This window comes from Ictidomys tridecemlineatus, chromosome 8, assembly GCF_052094955.1.
Source record: "Ictidomys tridecemlineatus isolate mIctTri1 chromosome 8, mIctTri1.hap1, whole genome shotgun sequence".
Lineage (NCBI taxonomy): Eukaryota > Metazoa > Chordata > Mammalia > Rodentia > Sciuridae > Ictidomys > Ictidomys tridecemlineatus.
Genome location: NC_135484.1, coordinates 57,863,544 through 57,881,192, shown reverse-complemented (window position 1 = coordinate 57,881,192; position 17,649 = coordinate 57,863,544). Strand labels below are relative to the sequence as shown.

At 33.5% G+C, this 17,649-nt stretch overlaps 1 protein-coding gene across 5 annotated transcripts in view; it reads left to right on the top strand.

Annotated features, from left to right (window-relative positions):
• Lin28b (lin-28 RNA binding posttranscriptional regulator B) overlaps nt 1-17,649 on the top strand; it is a 127,109-nt gene that overhangs the window by 2,188 nt on the left and 107,272 nt on the right. For 2 of the 5 annotated variants that reach the window (XM_040283153.2, XM_021729717.3), the window contains exons 2-3: nt 7,571-7,619; nt 15,348-15,535. In XM_040283153.2, the coding sequence (XP_040139087.2) occupies nt 7,586-7,619; nt 15,348-15,535 (222 nt within the window). In that variant the 5' untranslated portion in view covers nt 7,571-7,585. Of the gene's footprint in view, nt 1-7,467; nt 7,620-13,135; nt 14,506-15,347; nt 15,536-17,649 lie in introns of those variants that run through there. The other 3 variants (XM_078019555.1, XM_021729716.3, XM_078019553.1) reach the window with 2 other exon arrangements.

Genomic DNA, 17,649 nt, shown 5'->3' with positions numbered 1-17,649 from the left:
AAGCAGATTGAGCTTTAAAATGGCTATGCTCAAAGCTAGTTTTCAGAATGATTTATTTTTTAAAGAGTGTTGTCCATGTAAGTTCCAAAAAGCCACCAGAATTTTAGTAAATACAGTGGATCTAAGGTTTTTGTTTTGTTTTTGTGTTGACGCTGAAGAAGAAGATTAAGATCTTACCTGCCTAAAGCTTCAATAATGCTTGGTATCTGATCACATCACTTTTGGAATTTCTAGCACCGAATATCATAATTAGCAAATCATGATTAAGGATAAAATAAGTTATTATATAAAACAGGTATACTTAATAGTTTGTGCATAGCTACCAATTTGAGGACTATATCAACAAGCTCTGACCAAGAAATGATCTATAAACATTTATAGTCGTCCATAGTTGAGTTGGTTAAGAAAAAAGAAAAGTGAGGATACAGATCTGAATCAACTCAGGAGTAAGGAAAGCTATTGATTTTTGAATGGGGTGCTAAAATTTTGGTCGGCTAAAGGGCTTTCTTATTTGGTATTTTTAGTAGAATTTAATTTTCTTTAAAAATTCTTAAATGTTCAAAGTTTTTAGGTTAAGATGTTTTTAAACCTGTACCCAATTCTCTTGCCTTTTAGAGGAACTATAGTTTGTTTATTAATAAGTACTATTTTTTTTATGAGCTATAAAGAATTTCTAGCTTTTCAGGCTGAACAATGAAAATTCTTTACATTCAAAGACTTAAGATTGATTTATACAAACATATCTAGGAATATGTGATATATAGAATTACATTGGTTTGAGAAACTTGCTCAGCACATACATGTATAATAGTATTTACTGTGCTGAATTTCCCTGACAGAACACACTGTGAAAGTCGCTGACCATAGTGCTGAATCAAGACAGCCATATTGGCCACTGCTAAATCTAACGGAAAATTGTACACAGAAATTGTGTAGAGGGTCAAGTGACATCATAACTATAGGAAATTAGAGATACATATTTCACATGCATTTTTATTTGATTTATACTTTTATATCTAGTTGATTCCTATTGCAACCAAACATTGTGATAAATTTTATTCCCAATTAATTTACTGTACAAAATTGATTTTGAATAAAATCAATAGGATTAATGCTAGACATTTTCTCTTTCTTTGAAAGCTGCCATTTCCACATTAAAATGAGTTTAAGTACATAATGAATTAATTCATACTTAATCTTACAACAGCAATTTTAGTCGATGCTGTTGTAAGATTAAGTATGAGCTTCATGTTAGCAATTTTTATTTTAGGTTCATATTCTGGCACTATCAAAATAAAAAAATGTGATTATCAAATGTAGTCAAACTAGAAATCACTCAGGCAATAAATTCCACTTGGAAACAATAATGTAAGCAATTTTCTAAATAAAGAAAAGAATATAAATTTTAAAATTGTGAAGAATTTGATCTAGCACTTTGGGGAAATTTTCTATTGTTTGAAGCAGGACAAAACCAGGCTTTCATTGCTTACAGTAATACATTGTGTTCTACATTGTGTGAGATGTAGAATTTTAGTAAATACAGTGGATCTAAGGTTTTTGTTTTGTCTCATTTGTATGAGACAAATGTAGAAATTATCTGATAAGGACTGTTTAATGCATTTACTATTTCAGTGAAAAGTACTATTTTAAGCATAGAACTTTGACATTATTTTCCTAAAAATAGAATGGGTTGATACACAGGATCATCAAATTAAGGGTCAAAGGTGACAAACCAGGACAAAGGGCATGGAGCTCATTTTCAAGCAATCAGTTTCTAGTTTTTTCATGGCTGAACAAAAGCTTAATTATATAGAAAAAAGGACTTAGTGTTGAATGATCAATTTTAATGGTTGAAAAACATGTTTTAAATTTTCTAAGTATTTTTAAATCAGTATTTCTTTTATGGATGTGTTTGAGAATACAGAATTGAAATATTTTTATTTTTTGAAATAATTCTTGTATTTCAATACAATAATTATAATGTTTGTTCAGCTCTTCAAAAGTATTTCAGCTAAAATATTCCATATTTTATAGACTAAAAAATAGACTAGGGGTTTTTGGGGCAGATTTCAAATTTTATTAAAATCTACAAATTTCTGTGTTTTTTTTTTTTTTTTTTGTGCAATACTTCATTGGTTTAATCTCCTCTGCTAGTTAAAATGCTATTATTTTTGTAGAATATTACATTTATTATACCATATGTCACTGTCAGTGATGGAAGGTGAGCATCTCTTTATTATACTGAAATGTTTTAAAACATGTTTACTGAAAATATTTAGAATGCACTGAAAGTTCGTACTCATTTTATATCTCTGGCAATATTATAAATTTCTATTTACTAAGATTATTGTGTATTAAAATTTGAAATGTGCTTCAAATAAAAATTTTCTTAATATTATCTAAATTGTGTTCAATTTTACTTGGAATCATTTTTTGTGTACTACATCAAGAAGCTACTTTTAACTTTTTAATCTTAAAGTTATGGTGGGCCCTTAAAATATATTGATTAGCCTTTTGAAGGTGGGAATTTTGGTTCTTTCTTTAATCCACTATTGCTTTCTCTTATTTTTCTTTTACTTAATGTGAACTAAGCAATAATTCACCTGTGAGCTTTATTATATAAAACTATTGTTTTGTATACTGGAAAATATAAACATTTGCACTAGAAAAAACAACTGTAGTCTGCCTCAATTGTATGGAGGCTCAACTGTGTTGTTTACATTTAAGTTAAAAAATTGTGTTTACTTATTAACATTTGTGCCATAACCATTGCTATCACACTCTCTCTCCAGTATGCTAATTGACTAAAGTTTTTATCCATTGAAATTTTCTATTTTATAGAACAAATTCTTACTACAGCATTTGAAGAGAATGATAAAACTGCCCATATCTTTCTTTTATGAAATCAATAAAATTTCAGTTTGTAAAATGATGGAGAAAGTTAAATTTATCTCTTGTGATTCAGCTATATTACAAATGTATCTTCTCTAACTTAAGGTTGTTTTATATAATGTATTATAAGTTGAATAATATGCATTGTAAATATGAAAAAGAATGCTACTTTTGAATGTTTTTTTCCTGAATAGAAAGTTTCCCCTCTCAAAATAATTTTCAAAATGTTTCAACAAATATGAATTTGTGAAAATGTCAATAACCTAAGTTTTTTTAGTTATATAAAGTCACATATAAATATTTGTGTAACTTTCATTTTTAATAGATTATTTTCTTTACCTGTATATAATTGAGGATGTAACAGAAGCAGTATGTACAAATTTACAGTAGGGGGCTGGGGATGTGGCTCAAGCAGTAGCGCGCTCGCCTGGCATGCGTGCGGCCCGGGTTCGATCCTCAGCACCACATACCAACAAAGATGTTGTGCCTGCCGAGAACTAAAAAATAAATGTTGGAAATTCTCTCTCTCTCTCCTCTCACCCTCTCTTAAAAAAAAAAAAAAAAAAAAAAAAAAAAAAAAAAAAAAAAAAAAACAAATTTACAGTAGGATTTTCAATTAAATATTGCAAACTATTTTATATTGTTTTTGCCTAGGATGCATTTGAATCTAATCTACTGACTAACTTGTGAACTATAGTTACAATAAGCTTTTAATTCCTATTTAATATACTCTTACGTGACACTGTAAGAAAACATTTTGATAAAGCACATATGTTCACTTCAGGGTTGAATTTACACATCTAATATTTGTACATGTTATATCTTGAGTTTAGTCAATGTAAATAATTTTTGTGCTTTAGGTTTTACTCTGATGTTTATGTAGCATGTTTGCTGTATAATTTTAAGTATTGTCATTTAAAAAGGTTTTCTCAACTATTTGCATTCCAAAGAATGCAATAAATGTACTAAAGTATAAAGTACATTGATAGTTGAGACATTCAGTAGACTCGTTTTTGTTATAAACTGCAAAGTGAATGTACAGCAAATTATAATGTATTTTAACAACTACATTATTTTAGAAAATACTGGTAATAGAAACAAATTAACTATTTTTTAAGTGTTGAGAATTGTGATAATAAGTAATGAAAAGATTTTTCTTTTATTATGATTAATGTTTTTGTCAATCATTAAATCCATTTCTGCTGTTGTAAAGTGACTTTTGCACTTTATTAATATTAGAAAAGTTAAGATGTAAATTAAATTCAAATAAAGTTTTGAGTATTATGTCATGAAGTTGTATTTTATTTTTTTTCCATCCCTTAATTCTCTGGGTGTAATAACTTGGCAGTTTTGAGTGAATATCATAAGGATCCATTACATTCAATTACAAGTAGTGAATTTTAACAATGAATATTATATAAAATACGTGAATATTTTTATATATTTTAATTGGAAATATTAAATCTAAGAATGTATTAGAGGAGAATTATCAGGTAGTTCTATCCATTGAATGAATCCATATGTATATTTTTAGTTTTTTTTTTCCTTTTTTTTTTGTGGTACTGGGGATTAAACCCAGGGCCTCAAACATGCTAGGCAAGTGCTCTACCACTGAGCTGTACCCCATCCCCTCTATATTTAAAAGAAGGAAATAAGGAAATACACACACTCACACACACACACACACACACACGATTTATAAATATATTGGAATAGTCAAATGATGAATTGCTCATCAAATTTTTTCTTAGGAAAAGATGACTTAAATTTTTTTTGTGTGAGTGATATTGGCCAAATTATATTTTTATATTGTGTGTATGTACAAATATATAACAACAAATCTCTGTAAAACTGCACCAATGTAAAAATGCACCAATGAAAAAATGCAGAAAGAGAAAAAGAATAGAGCCTCCCCCAAAAGCCATCTTAGTGTCAGCTCAAGTATAGAAATCATTGAGTCATTGATTTCATTTAAAAATATATATATTGGGCTGGGGATGTGGCTCAAGCAGTAGCTCGCTCGCCTGGCATGCATGCGGCCCGGGTTCGATCCTCAGCACCACATACCAACAAAGATGTTGTGTCCGCTGAGAACTAAAAAATAAATATTAAAAATTCTCTCGCAAAAAATAAAAAATATGGGGCTGGGGATGTGGCTCAAGCGGTAGCGCGCTCGCCTAGCATGCGTGCGGCCCGGTTCGATCCTCAGCAGCACCACATACCAACAAAGATGTTGTGTCCGCCGAGAACTAAGAAAAAATAAATAAATGTTAAAATTCTCTCTCTCTGTCCCCCCCCCTCTCTCACTCTCTCTTTAAAAATAAATAAATAAATATATATATATATATTGAACACTAAGGAATGCTGGGGTTATAAGGAGCAAAGTGTACAACAGGCTCTGCCACCATAGAGCATGGAGTCAAGTTGGGAGAAAGAATGTTTTCATATGCTATTACAGTAAATTGCAATACAATATTACATGCTAGAGGCATGGTACTCAGAATGGGAACAGTAAGAAAAAGAGCTCTAAGTGGAGAGCTAAATGATGAACAGGGAGGACCTAGTCCAGTGAAGGGGCAGAGAAATGTAATCCAGGATTTCACAGTTTTAATTAGATTTGGTTTCCTAATGAAAGCTGATGAACTACGTTATATGAAATATTTTCCCACAATTGTAATGTTAAGTAAAAACACCCACATGTAAACAGCTGTTCTGGAATATTCATACATTTAAAAATAATTTTTATTGTTACTTCAAAAAATAGTCATATAAGAATATGAACATTTAATTTTAAATAAATTATATGACATTTACTTGTCTCATCCCTATCATGGTTGTTCAATTAATATTGGGTGGATGGATTGTAATATTCATATTTAAACCTAATTCTGCTTACCAACTCTTGTTTTTGAAAAAAATTCATTATTTATCATCAGTAAAATATGTGCCTCAAGAAGGAGTAAAAGGAGTGAGTAGAGTGCCATGCTCGTGGGTAAATCTTCAGTATCACAAACCCAAACCAAAAAAAAAAAAAAAAAGATGTCAGTGAAATACATAAATTGCTTGTGAAATAATTCTTATTTTACTTTTTCCTTTGAAAATGAGGTAATATTAAAACTATTAATAACTAAAAATATCTGATGGTAAGTTTGGATAGTGAAAATCTGAACATCCTTACCATTCAAGTTGACTGGCTTTTTAAAATACCAAATACTCAAAACAGTTCTTGAGTTAAATAATATTTACCAGTTATCTTATGTTTATATGACTTTATTAAACCTATCATTTATGATAATTTGTTCAAATTAGTTGAAAAGTTTGTTATTAAAAACCTTGTGTGCTATTGTGTTTAAACATCTTTAAAGATATTGGTTTGAACTTTTCTATAAATACAAATAGATAGGATTAAGCATAGGCTGCAGACTATTAGAATAAAAAGGTAATAGGGTTTAGCTGAAATATTTATAACATTCTAAAACACACATAAACTAGAAATACGGTCAAATGTAAAGGAATACTATTATAATATGTTTTAATAATGAAGTTTGTTAAAGTTAGGGTCTGTCATCTTGTGTCTTGGTTGTAAACACAGGATAACTGAAGGATTTAATGTACAGAGGTTCACATGCCTTTTGTTCACATTCTTTCTCTATTCTTTTCAAATCTTACTCAGTGGGATTGTCATCCTTTGTAAGAAGAATCTTGGATCAACATACAGTAGAACTCTTCACTTGGAAAAGCTTCCATTTCCTTGTGAGAAGAAAATTAGATTGCAACTTAAAGAATTTGCACATAATAGTTTTTTTTTTTTTTTGGTGTGTGTGTGTGTGTGTTTGTGTGTGTGTGTGTATGTGTATGAGTTTAATATAGTAGACGTGTCTAAAAGTTAAGGACAACCCTGTGTGGTGGCAGGTGAGTGGGTGCATGTTCAAACCAATGGGTTTTCCAAACCTTAATAATTCTGATCTAAGGATAAATATGATAATTCCATGGCAACCAGGAATTTCCCTTTCAATTGCTATTATTGGATGGTCTCTTTATTGCAAGTTTCACTTATTGTGCATTTGTTAATGGATATATTAGAAACACCAATACTTTTATTTTTAAATGAACACGTTTTGTTTTATAAAATCTGGGTTAATGTATATTAGATACCTTCAAATATACTTAGTGATTAAGTGTGTTAAAGTTATTTTCTATCAAAAAGCATTTGAATGTAACAGAGATTCACTATCAATGGTATATAATCATAATTTGTTTCTGATGATTTAATATACCTGAGGAGAATAGTTTAGTTCATGGATAAACACATAATGTAGGTTAGGTAAATTTTAACTGTGGTTGAAAAATTATTGGAATTATTAAATTACAGCATAAAATTAACAATGTTACAATTACATTGTTTATGAAATTGTCATCTTTAACTCCATCTTAGTAATGTTGTTTTAAACGTTTTTTTTAACCCATGTCTTTTAATAGAAATAAAAGACAAGTTTATGCCAATTGTTTGTCTAATTTGCTAGGTGAGTTTTAAATTGTAAAAAAAAAAAAAGTTTACAGGTCACTTCACAGAGTCAAAACTTGGACATTTTATTGCTTTCTAATGATCCATTAAGTTGAAGAAAAGGCAATTAAATAGGCAATTAATGTAGTACTGACTTGAGCTCTCTGATTTTAGGTTCTTCAGAAGACGATGAGGTCTTTCAACCAGGTTTCATCAGCCCCAGGTTAGTCTGTTTTTTAAATTAAATATTTTACCTAACTGATGTTTTATGAAACCACTAGTGGTACATGAGAGAACTTGACAGGCCCTCTAGAATTTTCCACTTTGGCTTTCTGCCTTGGCAAGATGAGCATCATGTCCTACCAGACTCCATCCAGATCAGTCCATCTATAAAACTTGTATTACCACCATATTGCATGGATGGCATCTTATAACTCCTTTTCCCCCTGATTTTAGCAGTATTGGAATTTATGATTCCCTTTTTTGAATTAAAGCTATATAATAACACTTAAATGCTTATGATAACGAATGAAAAGTATTTGTGGCTTATTCATTTTTGTAATTTCAGTAGGCATTAACACATATCTGTTGAATTAAATTAAAAATAGAGACATGGTGTTGTTTCAAATAATTCACTGTAACATAAGTTGTACAATATAATATATTCAACTTTTGTGAGAAAATTTCTCTAATCCAGGAAACACCATTTACAATGTTTTTCATGTATATATGTCAAAGTTTGTTACTAATCCTATTGCAAAACTGAGTCTTTTTGAACTTTTTAACATTTTGATATATATTTTCACATATTATTGAAGTTAACTTATATCACACTTTTCCAGATAGTTTCATTTAATAATATTGTGTTACTAATTCTGCCCTGATGAATTTAATACTTTTTTGATTAGTAGTACTTTGAAAACACACATGAGAGCTGATAAAGCAAAGTTTATGAGCATTCTAAAGTACAAATAAAATTATATTCTATTAAACTGAACAAATAAGGATTGTGAGTAATCAGAGGAAAGCTGTAAGGATCAGAAGGTTTAGTGGAAAAAGCTGGTATAGGTACTGCCATTTGACAAGCACTACTTTTTTCTAGAATGAATCCTTTAACATGGAGATGATGCTCTTCTTTATGAAAAAGAAGAGTTGTAAAAGTTGCTACATTATTTTAATATACCAACTATTTTCCCCTTATTATTGATTGTGCATTTTCTCTAGGGGCAAATAGGGGGCAGTCCAGGGACATTTTTTTTTCTTTTGGGAAATAGTGTTAACACCAATGTGTTAAGGACTGCAATAAAGTTTCATGTCTGTGTTTCTTGTGATTAAAGGGAGTTGGAGAGGAGAGGTACCAATTTTTTCAAAAGGAAAGTTATTTCTAAAGTTTACATTTTAATCTAAACCACTTTGAATATCAACTGGGTCCAATCTTATTTCATAGATGAGGCCCAGAAAAAATTGGTGACCAAGACCACAGGTTCATGAATGGGACCAGAACTCTGAATTCCAGTTTCTAACTGGTTGCTCTTTTCCCATAGGTTTTCTTCCCACACAAACCTCCTTAAAACCCAAGATTTCTTCTCACTTTTCCCATCTTTTACTCCCTACTGTTCTTTTTCTCCCTATTTTTGTAATACCTGCCCTCTCCCTCTAAAATAAACAATATAAATATTGAAATAATACCTGGGATACAGTCCATAGTCTTCTTTTAGTTATTTCTTTTGATGTGATAAAGTTTAAAAGAATAAATTGATTCAAGGCTTTAGGGAGAGTGAAAGAATTATATATTTGCATTATTTAAATGGTGGTTTTCTGGGGCTGGTGTTGTAGCTCAGTGGTAGAGACCTTGCCTTGTATGTGTGAGGCACTGGGTTTAATCCTTAGCACCACATAATAAATAAATAAAGATATTGTGTCCATTTACAACTAAAAAAAAACATTAAAAAATAAATTGTAGTTTTCTTCACAAACTCCGAATATTTACTATAAGAAGATCTTTAAATTGCTGGGCATAGTGGTGGATGTCTGTAAGCCCACCTACTCTGGAGGCTGAGGCAGGAGGATCACAGTTCAGGGTCAATCTGGACAATTTAAGGAGACTGTCGCAAAAACCAACCATCCAAACAACCCTAAAAAATACATGTTCAAGTAGTATAGACCCAAAACAGTGCCTTTTATTTTTCAAATAAATCATAAAACTTTTTTTGTGCTATTCTAAGCAAAGAAAGGCTTATTACTATGTAATTTTTTTTTTTAATATTTATTTTTTAGTTCTCGGCGGACACAATATCTTTGTTGTTATGTGGTGCTGAGGATCGAACCCGGGTCGCACGCATGCCAGGCGAGCGCGCTACCGCTTGAGCCACATCCCCAGCCCTTACTATGTAATTTTAATAATATTATTAATTTAATGAAAATCATTTAAGCAAGTATTTGTTGAGTGTGCTTGGAAAATACTCAGAAGTAGTAATCATAAAATTTTATTTCTTTTCTACTTATTTGGAGAGAAGTGTGTTAATATAACAGTTGTTTTTGAAATTTCAACTTTTCCAAAGAGGTATTTTCTACAATAATGGTGGTCCTAAAATAATGCCCTTTTTCTGAAATGATTTTGTTGCTCTAAATATTTTGTTGAAACATAACTGACCAAAAAGAAGGAAGAGTTTATAAGTACTTGTTTTTTGTTTTTGTTTTGTTTTTTAAACAAAAAGGCACTTTGAGTGGCAAACTTAAAATTTAATCCTTACCTGTATCTCCACAATTTTGCTTAGTTATTCCTTGAGAAATGTGTTAAGAAGGCATTACAGAAAATTTTAAGATTTCCTGCAGCCATGAAAAATTCTAAAAGCAACAGTTGTATTAAGCCAGAGCTTGCTTGTCTTTAGATAGGAAAATTAAATGCAAACCTATTTCTGCTTCTGGAAACAAAAACAACGTGCCGGTATGTTCTGAGGAGCCTCTACCATAAGATTAACACGGGTAGTCGGTACTCCTTGTTTAATTCCATGTTTTTAATGTCAAGAAAGTAACTTCCATGTGGTATCCTGAAAGGCAGTGGCTGGCTTCATCCTCCCCGACGTGTGGGTTGTCAGTAGCGGGATGATGAAAACAGGACAGACAGGGTTCCCCAGAACCAACTAGCCAAGCGTCCAGCCCCTCCAGTCGGCTTTACCAGACCCTTAGAAGGTACCGCTTGGGGTGGTGATGTTTTCACGGCTTCCTGATAGGACGGGTAGGACTGCACTGGAGTCTGTTTGAAGACAGCTCCATTTTACGCACGGCCCGGTGGGGGTGGGGACAGGCATTTTCTTGGGTCCTCCTATTCTGCCTCTCCTCTTGACCTTACTTATCTTAAATTTAGTAGGTTCTGGCATCCTGTAAAGGACTCAAATCATAATGTATATGTGGAAACTGAGTAAAAATGCTAGATTGTGCCCGGTGTTTTTGCCATAGTTGTGAAAGCAAGGGTTTCTTTTGTTCTTGGGAACAAGATGACAAATGTAAAAGTCTCTTAATTAGTAAGACAACATCAGCCTTTTGAGTGGCTGGAATTCTACAGAGGAGGTGGTGATATGATGACTAAAAGGAAAGATGACTGAATAGAGAAAGGTGAGAGGAAGTTACTGGGTAGGAGGTGGAAGGAAAGGGGAGATTTGCTGGCCAGGGACTTAGGGGACTCTGTTGCGAAGGGGGCGCGTGGAGGCGCGGGGACTACAACCCCGCAGGGGCTATGGACTGTGTCTTATTTGCCGGGAGGAGAGACCGGTAGAGTCTGTAGTGCTGCAGACCCTCCTCCTAGTTTTAAGAACCAAGCATTGTTTGTGCTTTTATAGAAGTTATTCATTGCTTATAGTTGAAAACAACCACGGTGGGCTCTGGCACCTTTTGGTTCCTTACATTGTACTGCGGGGCATGGGGGAGGGGGGCGGAGAGGGCGGGGAACGGGGATGATGTTAAGCTGGGAAAGCATGTACCTCCTTTTAAAATGGGGAAACTAAGATTGTGATGACCAACAGGCATGTGTTAAATTATCTCTGATTTTTTCCCCCTTTATTGCGTTGACGATTCTTTGTAGCTACTTGGGGAACTCATTTTAAAGACATTTTGAAAGAACTATGATAAATCAAGCTATAAAACATTTGGCTTTCTCAGGTATAAAACATGAGTTTTGAGTCAAACTCAGGTCTTTCTGGGACTAAAAACAAGTAGGAAATGAGAAAAGAATTAAAACCAGAAGACTTAAGGAAGGTGACAAATTGGAAAGCATTATAAGAGACTCACAGGACTATTTTATATGAAAGAAACACTCTATGAGCTATAAGAGCTTATGGTCAGTTTATAAAAGGATCTTAGGCTCAAAAGATTTAGAGAGGGAGCAGAATTGGTGAGTGGGATTCTCTGTCTCCTGCTTTCCCTTTTTAACTTCCTTTCCTCCTTCCTCTTTTTCCTTAAAACCTTCCTGTTCTCTCCCCCTTTCTTTAACCCACCCCAAGGTATGTAAATGCATTTGCCTTAAATTCTTTGTGAATGAATTTTAGAGTATTTCTCAGGGTTCCCAGTTGAAAAAGCCTTCTACACAACTTGAAAGGCTGATGTCCCTCTCAGGAAATGAATGAGTCGATAACCTCTGACATCAGTGACCAGTCCAGTGAACCCTACCTTAATTCCTCTAATACTGGAAGCCCCCAATCAGGCACAACTGTGTAACTATACCATCCAAATATGGTTAAGCCATGTTATCCCTCACTTTGCATCCGCATATTGATAAGTTTGAATTTTATTAAATTTAATAATAAATAGATTCAGAATCACTTGCATATTGTACTCCTGAGTTGTGAGTAAACTATGTTCTAATGAAAGAGATAAAATGTGATTTATCATGTTTTACAAAACTAAACTATATTGGCCTGTGAATTTTATAATTATTTTTACATAAATAATAGAACCTCACATCGGTTTACATTGAATATTATCTCAGATTCTTCTCTATTGGTTTTTTAAAAGTAATTCTTTAAAATATAAAAACTTAGTTTCTATCTTGTTTTGCATGTAATATTTAGCCTTTAATACTATCATTAAAGTTACTCAAGTCAGTATAATAATTGTAGTAATCAATTTCTGCCATTAAAACAATGCCTAGTAAATGTTTTGTTAGGAAATAAATCTTCAAAGTGTGGAACTTTTGTTACACTTTCAAAATCATTTGGAATTTTATATTTTCCCCCTCCCAAACAGCTGGCACGTTATTACCCTCAAAATAAATGAAAACAGAAAGCTTGTCCTCTTTCCTGAGAAACAAAAGAAACATAGGGAAAAAAAATCTTTCGAAATTGATCAGTTTTGATTGACACCTTTTATCAGAAACAGCTGAAAATAACTTCCATTTTTATATGCACCGATTTCTTTATATTTGAACTAATTAGTTTAAATTTATTTTTAGTTGTTTAATATGAGGAAGAGGTATTAATTAGTATATGTGGGGTTTTCAATAGCTTTTCAAAATCCCAACATTTTATGTGTGAAACGCTGGAGAACATGGACTTGTTTGGAGATGGGGAGGGGGATGCGGGCATGGTGGGGGAGGGTGAACTTAGCTTTGCAGAAGGGAAGTGGTATCTTTGCAGTTAGTTTTTCCGTAAACTGCTTGTTTAAGAAATGGGGGGTGGGGTAGAAAAAGACTGGTGGGTCTTTTAATTTTTCAAAACAGGCTACATTTTATATTTTAAAGAAAGCAAAGCATTTCTAGTTAATCTGTAATATTTACTGTAATTAGTATTCAATGGGGGGTGATGTTGTCAGCATCTCCTAATCAACAATCTCCTGAACCCATTTGAAAGGTTAAAATGTAAGCATTTTGAAAGTGGGGGCCAGCGGGGAAGAGACGGGAAGAACCTAATCCGTTATTAAATTTTCATTTATTCGACTGTTGTGCCCGCTGGTAGTGGACATTTAAAATGTCATGGTCCAGTCAATATCATGAATTTACCTTTTCCTGGGTGTGCAGCTCTGCACCGACCCGTCAGTGCCCGCCACCCCCACCTTCTCTGCTCTGCGCTGCAGCCGCCTCTCCTGGCGGTTCCTCGCGGTTCTTCAGCACCTCCCCTGCCCAGCATTCCCCTCCCCCTCCACCCTACGTGGTCTTGCTCTTGGGGAACAATCGCCACTGATTGAGGTTCACTCTATGTTAGGCTGGAAAACTGGGCTGTTATTTAGGAAGTCATTAATCACATCTCCTCCCCCGGAAAGAGATGGCGGAGAAACCTGTGAAGTACAATTCCTTACCAACCCCCTCTAAAATTTCCCAAACTGATAAATCTAAACACAATTTGATTACGTGAAAGGTGATAGTGATTCCCCCCCTGTGAAACTTTAAATTATAAAAAAAATTTGAGACACAATTAGATAATTGTGTGCTTTTCTGGTATGTGTATATTACAATATGTAAAGTTTAATGGGGATGTAATTGGGTTTAATTTGATTTTTATAAATTATATATTTTCCTCTAAGTGTTAAGTATGAAATTGGTCCTAAGCAGGTTTGCTATGAAGTAGCTGAATTTTAAGAGAAAAAGTCATAACATCGGTTGCTTTATTTAAATGACTCCCTGGTATGAGATTATTTAGATAGGGCACGCGTGTGTACATATGATTTTTTCTAAATCGACGATTCACAAGGACCCTCCATTGTGTTTAAGTAGAAGCACAAAATCAGCACTCTGATTTATCGTAAAGAAGCGTCCCAAATTGTCTTTAAGATAACATGTTTGAGTTTTTCGTGTTCATTCATAAATTATTTTGATGTCAGCATAGATGAAATGGCGATTGGTTATCTCTTCCTCCTGCCGGCCCCTTAAGGATCCGAGGTGAAATTAGTAGCAAGAAAGCATGTAATTGACAAAGTCACGTGTGCTCGGGGGCCAGAAACTGGAGAGAGACGAGAAAAAAAAAATCAAAAGAAGGAAAGCACATTAGACCATGCGAGCTAAATTTGTGAACGCACAAAATCAAGATGTTAGATTGATGCAGAAGATCACTCCGTTCCAAAGGGAAAGTTTTCATCTCACGAGTTTGGAGCAGAGGGCCCGTGGGGCAACATGGCCGAAGGTTAATTTTCTTTTCTATTGTTTTACTGTGAATTTCTTTCTTCTTTTCTCACCCCCACCCGCTTTCTCATCCTTCTTCGCCTGTCCCCCACTTCCCCCTTTACCCCAATACTGGGCATTACCTCCCCATCCCCTATCGTGCAATGGGGCTTTATGCAAACCTATTGTTATAGATCTCCAAAAATGTTTTGTACCGCCCACACTGATTCACAACTTGAAAAGCTTTCAGGGGGCTATTGTTTGAATTGTGTGAGTGTGATTAAGCGCAGTTTCAGTTGGTGAGCCCAAGAAAACTTTTATACACCTGCCCCCTCCCCCATTCCACCCCAACTTTAATTGAAAGTTATGGGGGGAGGGGAGTGCACATTGCGAATAACTGTGGATTCACTGCTGCCGCGTGTGCATTAACTAGTAGTTGTTACCATCTTCACAATTTCTCTTTCCTCCTCATACCGCCAGAGAAAATAGTTTATTTGAATTTTTTTTCTAAATGGGATCAGTGTTAAATCAGTATTATGCAAGTAAAGTCTCCCATGCTGTACTATATAATATGTGGCTGAAAAAAAAAACGGGAGTTAAAAAAGTACACGTATGTACAGAAACGTGGAAGTTGCTATGATCGATAGAACAGTGTGGCTTCCTCCTTCCCTGCTTCCTTTTAACCTTTTCATTTAAAATATTTTCTGTAGATGAGAAAGGATTCCAGCTACTTACTTTTTTTTTTTTTTTTTCCAGTCCGCTTCCCTCTCTCACCAACAGTCCCTCTCTCCCTTTTTCTATGAACACAGTATGGAAATACAGACTGATTTTTTTTTTTTTTTTTTTTGTCCTGTTCCATCTCAGGCGGGGCAAGCAAAGGTGGTGGAGAAGAGCCCGGGAAGCTGCCAGAGCAGGCAGAGGAGGAATCCCAGGTTTTGCACGGAACTGGCCACTGTAAGTGGTTCAACGTGCGCATGGGATTTGGATTCATCTCCATGATAAACCGAGAGGGAAGCCCCTTGGATATTCCGGTGGATGTATTTGTACACCAAGTAAGCCAAATTTTCCCCCCTTTTCACCTTTTTCCATGCGGAGGAATTGATCTATAGTTATTTTAATAGATGTATGATAATGTGCTCTTAGATATATTGAAAAACACAAATCTTCTTTGAAATCACGTGGTAATCCAGTTTTTAGGGCACGTGTGTGAGCTCCTTCCAGGATATCTTTTCCTAAACAGAAAATGAAATCTTTGATATTCGACTATTCGGACCCTGGTTGACGTTATTAGCATTTCCTCCTTTTCATTCGGCAGTGAAATTGCATTCTTGTAGTTTCCGGTGTTATTGGTTACAACAGACTGGGTCGCCTTTGCCCATGAATGAGTGGAAAAATGAATGAAGAAACAGTGATCATTTTAAGGTTTAAAAACAAAAGCAACACATTTCTTTGTAATATGAAATGTATATGTTTTTATTTTAGACACTTAGTCACACAGTAGCTCTTCTATTTATCGTTGCCTGCCTTGAAATCAGTAGAACAAAATAGAACACTATTGGGCTAGAATGGATTTGTAGAAATGCCAAAGAGAATTCTTGGTAGTTAAACATTTTAAGAAATGTACTCCCGGTAGGGAACTGGTGTAAGGTTACTGTCTCTTTAAGAGACTGAACTGGAAAAAAAAAAAATGTGGCCAAAAGCGGCTCTAGATTGTGTGTTTAAAATGTCCTTGTCTGTTACTTGGGGTAAATTTCCACCTTTGCTTATATTCTATTGTAGTTTTTAAAGATGTTTAAGTACAAGGCAGAATGTCATTGCTTCCCATTTAAAACTTTGTCAGGGAAATAATAAATTAATACCACTTCCTCTTTCATCTATTAATTAATCTTTTTATAGAAAAAAAATTACAATTTGCAAGCCTATTTTTTTTTCCATCAAAAGAAGGTAAGGAAGTATAAATTCTCTAAAGTGAATTTGTAGTAAGAAATAGAGGCTTAGGACAAAAGAGGTTTATTTTGGCTTGACGTCTAAGTTAAAAAGAATTGAATGAATGGCTGTTAATACTACAGGTTGACTGACATAGATGAAATACTTAGTATCTCTACTTGAAAATGATATATTAATTTAATGCTGTGTTGTATGTTTCTGGAATTGGAAATATTTACACCCACCCTTGTAATAACATCTTTAAATTATGTGTATAAACAATAGGAACATATGAAACCATCCTGTTTTGCTCTGTTGTGCTATGGTGCTTGGCAGCTTCCTGACCTTGCTGTATGGTGTGTTTTCCTTTTCTTAAGGCCTGGTCATCATTATTGGCTGTTTACATGTGGAAGGATCAGCATGATTTGTGAATTGAAATAGGGTTTAAATGCATAAATAGGAGTCCACATGCAGGCTACTGAATTTTATGCCTTCTATTTTATATTTTAAAACGAAGCTAAATTTTCTATTATCTTTTCCTCCTCCTTAGACTGAATGACTAAAATAATTGACAAATCCATTTTCTCTCAGGCTCTTGTTTCCCCCTTTGAACCTTCTTTAGATTGTTAAATTGTTCTTTACGATCTCATAAATTTGTTTTATAGATGAATGAAAAAATAGCACTTTTCTTCTTTGTCTGATGATACCTTGTTATAATTTGGCTTTTAACAAAAAATTCAAATATTAGACATTTTATTAATTAATGTTAATATTTAGAACTGTAAGACATCCAAATTTAAGCTATTTAATTGATATATGTTTATAAACATTCTTGTATCCATTGAATTAGAAAGATTATATTGCTGGTAAAGTTTTTTTATATATAGCTAATAGTTTCCAGATTATAAACATAAAATATTTACTTGCATTAATTTTATGTTGCACATCATGTATATATGAAAAGACAATATTAAATGATACCTAGTTAAAGCAGTTCTTATTGAGATTTACATAAATTACATATAAATTGTATGAATAATTGTTTTGAAGAAGACAGGAATCCTACTGAGTTTAGCTAGGCAACAACAAGTAATAATTAGATGGTTATAAGTGGTCTGTATAGGTGTTATGTGAGTATCCCCTGAAGAATCAGATTGCAATTCAAGATCATTTTATACAATTTCTAAAAATGTTTTATTTTAGCCATAAATTTTACTATGCAAACGTTTTTGAAGACATC